Source organism: Lichenostomus cassidix, chromosome 2 (assembly GCF_008360975.1).
Source record: "Lichenostomus cassidix isolate B80296 chromosome 2, HeHo_3.0, whole genome shotgun sequence".
In the NCBI taxonomy this organism is placed as follows: Eukaryota; Metazoa; Chordata; class Aves; order Passeriformes; family Meliphagidae; genus Lichenostomus; species Lichenostomus cassidix.
Genome location: NC_139482.1, coordinates 78,618,691 through 78,629,431, shown reverse-complemented (window position 1 = coordinate 78,629,431; position 10,741 = coordinate 78,618,691). Strand labels below are relative to the sequence as shown.

Here is a 10,741-nt window from a genome sequence, read left to right as displayed (position 1 = left end):
AAGCTTTTCTTCTGGACTGCTCTGCTGACACCTAGCGAGCCTCGGCTCCAACAGCTTCAGAAAAAGAGAGGTGGTATCAGAGCAGCTGCTCTTTTCGTTCCACTGGCAGTAAAATGTTTTATATGGCCATGTCTGTGATTCAGCAGAGTGCTGAATCATATATCAACCCAGAGAACACTGTAATACTAATGAGAGGAAAATGTAGAAAGATAGTAAAGAGGAGAAAGGAAAAGGAAGCATAAGGAAAAAAAAGCCTGAAGAAAAGAAGTGATGGTCAAAGTCTTTCCCTCACATAATAAACACCTTTAGCAAGGATGAATAAAATTTGCCACTATTTTGCTTTCTGTGCTTCACATGTTTAACTGGGATATCTCAGTGTGTGTAACTTGAAGTAAATGACTACTTTATTGCTTGTTTTTAATGTAAAATATAAACTACAAGCAACTCATTATTGTCTTAAAATTAATTGCAGTATAATCCCACCATTAAATTAGTATAAACAGGTCATTTTATCCTCGGATTTGTTTGGGAGAGTGGCAGTTTCACATGAGATTCTCAGCTTCACTGAAGTGGCTAAATATCGCCTGGGAAACTGGCCTCAGTCGGGTGAGATGGCATTTTCTGATGTCAAGTCATTCTGCAACTTACAATGGACACAAAAGCAATTTAAAAAATAGAAATCTGACTTCCTCTTTTCAAAAGAAATTGAACAAATGAAGGTAAGTGCTGACCTCTCATAGCAAAGATGAATCAGATCACATTTTGCTTCCCTGAAACATGGCTCCAATATGTTACAGTCATTACTCCTGCATGAAAAATGTGAGAACACATACTGCCACAAACTGTCATTAAGTTGGTCTCATGAGAGCTGTTGGTCAGGAATTTTTAGGTTTCCTTAAGAGAATTTCCAATCTGTCTTTCTGAAATGGTTTATCTAATCAGAATCTTACAAAATGCACATGTATTTGGATGCTTAAAAGCACCTACACAGAGAGAGTTAAGCTTCTCCAAACTTGCATTGTAGCAAATTAAGGGTAATTAAACTTCACTTCAGCAATATAAAAGAAGCTCCTAAAACAAACAGTATGTAGCTCTTTGCATCATAAACATAACCAAGATACTAAAGATTGCATAAGCTGAAAATTACCACAAAATAATAGAGAACACACACATGTGTTAGTGAAAAAAATAGCTAGAGCCTACCTGGGTGTGCTTTTCTTACAATGCTCATGACAGTGGCTGGGCTTCTCCTCTCAGACACTGCTCAAGCTGTTCACTGACACTTCAGTCAGTCAGAATTTAATCCTGCATTTTAACAGGGAGTTCAGTCACTTTTATTTCTTTCTCCACAGCCAAATAATCAAAATTAATATTTCCAGATAGACCAGAGTGTGCACTTAAGAATGCTCTGGGATTATCATCTTAACTCTCACATTTGGGGTGCTGAATCTCTTGAGACTAAAAGCTGATTACATCCAAAATACTTCCATATCTATAATTTTTATTTTATGCATCCCCCAGTTATCAGGGGAAGATAAAACTGCTCAGATGAAACATCAGGGTTTTATATATTTTTGCCTTGCAACTATATTAGGAGTAGTGCAATTAAACATTCAGACACAGACCTTAATCAAAGCCTCAGTGTTTAAGCAGCTTTCTGATAACTGCAATTAACTGTCTATAAGTGTGAGAGACATTTTATTCTATAACTACATTTAAGTGTGATTAATTGTTCTTTTGGATATATAGGTCTGAGACTGCCACTTGATATATTTTACATCTATGATAAATTTCAGACTTAAACTATCACACAACTTAATAAAAATTAAGGTTCGTAATTTTTTTTCTGCTGCTAAACTTCAAATAAAGTCTCTGTCATCAAAAAGTAAATTAAAATCTTCATCTTGTAAAAAGAAAAGTCTTATCTTATTACTAAAAGCATGCTTTTACCCTATACTCATTTAGTATTTCTCATAACTTATTTTGTTTGGCCTGAGATGCTAAAGATCATTGTTATTAGTTAATAAAACAAAGTGAATCATTTACTATGTCTTTTGCTAGACCTGTATTAATTGTAATTGATAGATCCAAAATTATTACCTCTACATTTACCATTTTGTAATAATAATTATGGAGTTTAAATAATATTCAAGGAAATAACATATTCCCACTGGAAAAAGAAAAAAAGAAGAAAAAAAAGGAAAGTGAGAAGGGAAACAAAGACAAGATAATTTTATCCAACAAGTTCAGGAGCAGAGCTGCTTTTTAACCTTTTTTAGGTAAGTGGCGGAAACTTCTTTGTTCTCATTTCACTTGTCTTGATCCCTCCTCAGATCTCTCTTATCTCCACTTAGGGCAGGAGACATTTTCTTCTTGAGAAAAAGCAGGAAGATGGTTTACTGTCTGTCCCATTTCCATAGCTTGGCTTGAGAACCCATCAGGTACAAGTTACAGTAGCTGCAACAAAGCCCTGAACTGCTAAAGAAAGACATTTGTAGTGATTTGATGCTTTTAACTGTCAGAGCCTCTTGCAAATACCAACAATATAATCCTTGGAACATACCTGATTTCCATGTATCTAATGCACTGATACAAGAAAAAGGAAAAAACCTGGCGTGACTAAATTTGCTGACAACATCCAAATTCCAGCTGGGTCTGACTCCTCAGCACAAACTGTCAAATCCTGCTGCTTTCAGTACAGTCATAGGCAACGTGAAACTACCACACAATCAAGCTGTGAGGACAATTTTGAATGGGAACAGAATTCTCAAAGCTTTGATACAATAATTGGAACCACAGCGTACTCCTGAAATTTTCCTATCTAGTACAAGAGATGCACAAGTACATTATACATGTCCAACTCCCAACACCTGCATAAGATATTGTCAGTCTCAGCAACCGTCTTGTAGCTCAATACACAGCTGGCATTACAAAAAAGTAATGTATTCTAATTTTATATCAAAGGAAGACATTTTAAAAATTACCAGTTTTCATTACAACGCAGCCAATCAACAGCACATTAACCAGACTAAAGAGGCAGGCATACCACCTCTTTATAGGGAAGACATTTTTTGATTCATTTGAATAAATGTTTCTGGTAAAAGCACAACAGTGTGAAACTAGGAATAGCAAGCTATTTGCTCTATTGTAAATAAAATACCTGTTCCTGTAACACATGCATTATTAGGAACCAGACATATGCCAACTCTTGTAAAAGAAATCTGCCATAAAATCTACAGAGATACCGGAGAGACTCCAATTAAAGGCTACTAGTATAATAAAGAGACTGGAACATCTCTCCCATAAGGTAAGCCTGAGAGAGTGGGACTGTTCATCCTGGAGAAAAGAAGGCTCAAGGGGAATCTTATTAACATATGTAAATACAGGATGGGAAGGTGTAAAGAGCACAACTTCTTTTCAGCGCCATCCAGTGATGGAACAAGAAGCAAAGAACACAAACTGAAACACAGGAGGTACTGCATGAAGATCAGGAAACATTTGTTTTACTGTGAGGGTGACTGGGCACTGGCAGAGGTTGTCCAGAGCAGCTGTGCAGTTTCCACCCTTTTAGAGAAATTCAAAATCTACCTGGATATAGTCCTAGGTAGGCCAGGTCTAGGAGACCCTAGTTGAGCAGGGGATTGGACAAGATGACCTCCAGAGCTCGCTGACAACCTCAGCAATCCTGTGATACCACAACATCCCTTACAAGTAATAAACACAGACAGCATTTTCCTTAAAACTATTTCAATAAGTAGAATATTCACTAAAATATTGAAGTGATTCTGATCCATCCCAGCTTTCACACATGGTCCTCCTTCTCTTTCACCCCAGGTTTTTTCTTCTTTTCAAATGCAAGGATTCATTCAAAACAGTGCAAAAGAGTGTCTTATTCACGAAGTAGTATTCTGAGATCTCCAGCGGTACAAGACTTCATTCATTAAACACATGGGTTGGGAATTTCCAGAGCCTGGTTTCCCATCTCACCATTTTAGTAAACTGTAGACTAGAAACTACTGCTCATGCATTGAGTACAGGTAGCTTCAGTAGCATTAATATTGCCTTCTTCATTTTGAAAAGGATAAAACAAGCAGAGACTCACTGAAATCTGCCTAAAAACAAAGCTCAATTCGGTATTAAATTTCTCAGTTAGGATTTTGGGCTCAAGCAAAACTTTTAATGTGCTGACATGACACAGTCTAACAGTTATGCCAATTGTTCAAATTTTTGTGATCCAAAGATGACAAATCATCATGTCTCTGCAAAAGGATTTCACTCCCATTATGTTCTGACATACCTCCTCCTATTGTGAAATTTCTTCTGTTTTGCACAGATCATGCATTTCTTAATTGTCTTCTCTTTTTATCCAAGTAACAAACTTATTGTTTGTCAAACGTAACTCGCCTGAGTGAGTTATAACTCACTCAGCTTGCTTTGAAAGAATTAAGAATAGCCTTATTTGCCTTTGGGAAGGATTACGGTGCAGAATTTGGAGACCAAAATACTGAAAGGAAATCCTACTACAAGCATTTTTGGGCTTAACTACACTACAATGCAGAGTCAAGAAAAAATGCAAAGCAACTTATTTCATGGGTAAAATGAAGTAAACATTTTATCTTGGAAGGCACAGTCATTTGAGCTTTGGTTGCAATTAATATTATTTTGTCTCATCTGCACAGTTTATACAAAGTATTTTAATTGAAACAATACTCATTTATGCAAGTAATAAAATCACAGAATGGTTTGGGTTGGAAGGGACCTTTTAAGGTTATTTAGTCCAACCTCTTTGCAGTCCTAAACTAGATGAGGTTGCTCAGAGCCCCATCCAATCTGCCCTTGAATTTTTCCAGGGATGAGACATCTACCACCTACTGAGCAATATGCTTTACTATTTCATCACTTCCATTATATAAAAAAAATAATTCTTCCTTATATCTAGTCTAAATCTACTCTCTCCTAGTTTAAAACCATTTTCCCTTGTTTTACCACAACAAGCCCTACTAACATGTTTTTTCCCATCTTTCTTATAAGCCCATTTTAAGTACTGCAAGTTAACACAATGGAATTGATTTGTGAAAATCATGGCCCACAGAAGGAACTTGTATTGAGCACATTTTACTTCTCAAAGCATTTCTAGATATTCTTTGCGCACACACTCGTCACAATCTTCTGCAGTGCTTATAGGCTTCATCATCAGTTAACATTTCCTTTCTAAGCGTATATTAATCAGATTAGAAAAGACACTGAAAGATAAGATGAACTGCTTACAGTGCTCTTCCCAAACTAAGCCACTATTATTTTGCTGGAATTGCAGTTCACTCAGAGCGAGAGAGAGAGCTAATTCAGCTTAAAGAGAGGAAAGCGTAATGTGACATATAATGTAGTAAGCTAAATAGGTCAGTTAACAAGAGATTCCAAGTTACATTTTTCTGTAAAAATTACACTTTTTATACTCAGTAAGTGGAAGGTGGTGGGGGAGACACTTTTCAGGAGGAGCTATATATATTGGCTGCCATTCTTGTAGCAGTTTAACAGGGAAACTTTGTTATTTGCAGGCAACTCATGTAAAAACAGTGCCTTAACAAGTTACTCTGCCTTCTGTTCAATCATGTTAACCTCTTTTCACAGACGGTTCACAGAGTTTCCTAACTCTTCTTTTTTGTGTGTAGATTTTCTTGTTCTAAGATAACACCTTTGGAAAAAAAAATCATGTTTTTACATCAGCAAACATCTGTTGTTTTTCTTACCAAAATAGGATATCTCATACCCTCTGACAGCAAAAACTAAAATAACTCCTTCAGTTCTCCAAGTGATTGCAATGTAAATAATAACTCTACTAAAAAGTTAAAAGCCAGTATCCATTTTAAATAACAGCTCTAACTAAGAAATATTTTAACCATGCCCTTCTTCCCTGTTTTTCTTCTGTCAGTTTTTCCAGTGTTGGTCCAATATCTCTTTTTTTTTTTTGGATATTTGTTTAAAAGATTGAATGTGCAAGTAAATACTAGGAAATTTCTAATTTTATGTGTAGACTTCAGAGGCAAAGTGAGATTGGTTGCAGCAGTGCAAAACCTGAGGGCAGCCCCCCCCTGCTGCGGGGGAGGGCTGCCCTAGAACCGGAACACGCAGGATGGTCATTCCATGGCCACGAGCTGTGGGGCTGGTCAGACACGGTTCTTGTAGAAGCGTTGCAGGTTTAGAAAGGCAGCTGTTTGGTTCCTGGTCTCCATGGTGTTTTTATTGAGGAAAACAGGGGAGGAATGGGGAGACTGAGGAGGGGGAAGGGAAGGCGAGGGAGGGTGCAGGTTCCATATGAGTCCAGAACCAAAGAGGCCCGTTCTGGATCTGGCTGGGGATTTTATCTCTAGGGATGGGGGGCGGTCCTGACTCACATCCAGTCAGAAGGGGTCAGGGGGGCGGGGTCAGGGACAGGAAGGATACACGTTACAACGATTGGTAACATACATTTGCTTTTTATCTTTAAAAGCTCTGATTTTAATTATATTTTTCTATCTTAATATACAGACACTCATAATACATGGTCACTTACACTGGATGTTTTAATTTTATTATAAGAACAAAAGTTATGAGAGTAGTATAGTCCTTGGAAAAGCTACATAGTGCAAACTAAAAGCCAGAAACTCCGGTAAATGGTACATCTTGGGATCCACAGACATGTCAAGAACTGTCTTTTTATTTCATCTGTTTATTAGATGTTTAGTTTTACACAACAAAAACCAACTTGTCTCATATATAACCACCTCTGCAGCATTTTTTTTTTAAGTGTTGGATGTGTTCTAAAATCCTTCAGGTATTTTTATACACATATAATGCTTGTGCAATGTGAATGTGAAAGCTAAAAATTAAAATGTGGTAATACGAACACTACTCAAGCTTTATTTCAAGATTCATGAGGAAGCCACTTGATATGTCCAGCTCTGGGTAATTAAAATAGGATAACTGTTCAAGCAAGGAATGAAAAAAAGAACCCCACATAATAAGGAAAAACTAAATTTTCTTCAATACTGATTTAATTATAAAAAAATTAATGAAGTGTATTTCAGAGTAAGAGGCTATTTCTTATTAATCCAAATTTGTATGTATACCATAGCAATGCACTTTTGATTAAGAAAAAAATCCTTTTTAATTATGACAACCACACTTACTGTAAGTTTGGAATTGCATTGCCTATCATGGTACAAACTTCAATTTTTCTGTTTCTAGAAAGTGCAACAAATCACAACTGTGAGAAAAGTGACCTCAGAGCTATGAGGTATGAATGAAGGCGCAGAGCTCAAAGGAAAAACCTTTCTGGAAGAGAAGCTCATATAGTAGCAGTATAGCCTACATAGCAGAGCATGTATTTGAAAGACTAGGTTGCCTATTTTAAATAGTCTAAAATTTATGAGGGATTTCAAAGCACTATGATGAAACTCTAATATCTGCACCTTATTCAGAACATTATTGTACTACTAATTTCCAAGATGAATTTGTATAACATTTGTTTTTCAATATTGTCCAAAATATATGTACTTATAATGACTAATATAATAAAATCATATAGAGAGTACCTTCTGTCATCCTGAACCTTCCAGACCCTCAAATTTATAGTGCTTCACGCTTAATAGCAGCATAATTGAAGTCTGTGGATGGTATTTCTTGACTAATCCATGCAATGTCAATAGCAGAGTCAAAGAGTTCTAGACATCCAGTTCTATAATACCTCAGGTTTGGTTATTTTATTGATATTCCTTTCCATTGAAAGATTTTATTACCCATTTCTGCTAAGATGAACAAGAAACAGTTCATTTCCCCCCCCCCCCCCATTTTAAGGCATATGTCAGGGAACAGCAAAGGCAGGCTGCTTGGAAAGGACAGTGGAGCTGGAAGCCAAGAGCCACAGCAGGGTGGGCAGAGCAGAGCTCTCTCTGACAAGGACACAGTCCCACGGCACCTGAACAAAAAAGCAGAGCAGGTCCATGACAGCAGCCAGGGCCAGCTAACATATCAATTACTGCCAGATGGGGCTGTAATAACAGGGCAGATCTGAGGTCAAGCCAGAAAGGGGGGTCAGCAAGGCAGGGCCTGAAGAGATGAGGTTTACCAGACACTGCCCCACAGAGCAGGCAAGGCTATCCATGGCAAATGAGGCAGGTCCAATTCGCGCTGTACCAAGTGTTCTCCCAGCCCACGCAGCAAAACCTCTGGGAGAGCAGGGTTATGCACCCTGGCCCCTGACATGATACTACATTTCAAAAGTCCTTTTCATTGAACTTTCCCATGCCTCATTTTTCTATCCCTGGTGGTGATTTTGCAGACACCTACAGAGCCAATGCCAAACCTCTTAGAAAAAGAGAGCCTAATCAACAGATACAACAGTGATAGACAACATCAATTGTTTCACTGACCTAACGGCCTTTGGAATAACTAGGATCATCATTGTGGGGAAATATCCTTTTCCCTACTGTTCCTATAGAAAAATCACACTGAAAAAATGCGCACAGTCCAGTCACTGAGAATTACTTTTTGATGCGTCCACTGTATCTTACAGCAATGATGGTAGAAAAAATCTCCTACTTGAAAGGCGGTATTTGAAGTGCATGTGGCTTGTAAATTCTCAGTAGGAATGACTTGCACAAGGATGAAATATGTGCATCTCTTCAGAGAGAAAGGTCTTGGTGAAAGACATGAGTCCACAGCAACTTAGAACTCCAATGCGTACCTGGAGGATCTCCTGGAAGTTGGAACATGGTGCTTCAAGGTTCAATAGAGAACACTTAAACCCTTCTAACCCTATTTATTTATTGCCATGACTAAATTAAAAATATTTCCTTAAAAAATATTTTCACATATTTCACTTTCTTCATTTATTAGTTATGTAAAAGAAAACAATAATAGTAATTCCAAGATGGAAAGACTTCTACAACCAGATTTTGTTTGACAGAATCAATGTTCCACCGAAGTTTTATAACTGGTTTGACTGTGGAAATGAATGTTGATGTTCTCCTGTATTGATTTGACATAAAATTGAAAACAGTTTCTCCATTGCTACATTTATGAATGACAGATGCACCAGGAATACTGATTCTCTCTGCTTCCTCTTCTGAAGTAGCCATTTTTGAGAATGACTAGTGGATCACTAAGATACATGACCTACTAAACCCAGCAACAAAAACACACTGGCTTTTTGATGATTAAAGAAGTGTGCTTGATGTGTGAGGCCAATAGTGCCCAACTAAATGGAGCTGCTAACATTTCTCTTTTAAGTTTAATTCCCACATGAAAAGTTTTCTATCAAGCTAAGACACCAAAAAAGCTGCAGCACATCAGCAAAAAAGGAGTAAGTTAAAAAAGAAAAAAAAAGAAAGAAAAGAACCCATCCACTAATAACATTGATGAAGAGAGACTCAAATCTGATATACTAGCACACAAAAAAGTGTCCATTCGTTCTTATGGAGCTATTTGCTTCTGGTCCATTAAATATTTGTAAGTCATGAACCAGATAGTAAGGAATTCTGGCAGCTGTCAAATGCTTGTTTTCCTATGTAATACAATGAATTCGTTTTCCAAGCAGTGAAAAAAAGTGTGACATTTTTCCAACTTTACCTTTTTTATTTAGACAGCAGGCAAATTATCAGCTAGGAAATAATCTTGGAACATCATCTTGAAAAATTTTAACTAATATGAATGAGCAACTGGGTTCAGTTTTCCATAGATACAAACAAAAAAGCAGCTTTGCATTTAGCTTCTTTAAGCTAAATCCTGACACAAAAATACTACCAAGAAGTAACAATGTTCAAATCAATTAATCTTTATTCAAGGTAAAATTAAGCACACAGGAGGAGTGCTTATGCACACATAGGTGATAGGAGCAGTAAATATCTGTCATGATTTTTCAAAGACACCAAAGTTAATGTCACTCTAAGATATGGCATTTATAAGCCTGTTGTAGGTTTATTGAGAAGAAATTTCTAAAAATATCATGATGGAATCTATGTTTGAAAAATAATCTTTTCATAATTGTTCCAGTGTGTATCTAACTACATATAGATGTTTACATTTAAAATGAGAAAAGAACTCCTGGAAACTTTTTTTTTTAACATTACTTGACATCGCACAGAAGTGCTACTCCACGGAGTACCCAGTGCTCTGGAGGCTGACGGGTTTTAAGATCCATAGCAGCAATGTAATTCAGATCCGTTCGACTACTCTTTTTGTAAACCGGACATGAGTACAGACGTGGATCTTTTGCAGCTGAAAAGACAGAAAAGACATAAAGAGCAATTAAACTAAGTTGAAAAAATGGGGCCCTAAGAGACTGGTCGTAAGACAAATGCAAAACTGAATCCAAGTTCAATAGCACACTGTTCTCTATTTGGTTTTGCCAGCTGAAGCCCATATATGCTTTGAAATTTCTGTAGGTTTAAGATTTAACATGAGCACCTAGCAACTGATGAACAGCAAGATATGTAAATGGACACACCAGAGTAATTTGTGTTCTTATTAGTTCAATCTGCCCACTGAACATTACTGCTTATCAATGTATGATATCAAATTAAAATTGTCCTACTTTGAACAACCTAGTTTGCAATGCATTTGGTATTTGAGAGTACCAGTCATCAACTACTTCACTGCAGAATTAGAACAGTAGTCTAGTCATGCTCAATACTTCAGTGGTCATTATTTAGTATCTTGGCTGTTGATCATGCCTTCTATAAAATATTAGCTGTGCAAAATAGCA

The 10,741-nt window shown here is 36.9% G+C and overlaps 1 protein-coding gene across 1 annotated transcript in view; it reads right to left on the bottom strand.

Moving 5' to 3' along the window:
* Positions 1 to 9,787: 9,787 nt before the first annotated feature.
* Positions 9,788 to 10,741, bottom strand: part of DNAH5 (dynein axonemal heavy chain 5) — a 117,478-nt gene continuing 116,524 nt past the window's right edge. The window contains exon 79 of the mRNA XM_085052130.1: positions 9,788 to 10,254. Coding sequence (XP_084908256.1) covers positions 10,103 to 10,254 — 152 coding nt within the window. The 3' untranslated portion in view covers positions 9,788 to 10,102. The remainder of the gene's footprint in view (positions 10,255 to 10,741) is intronic.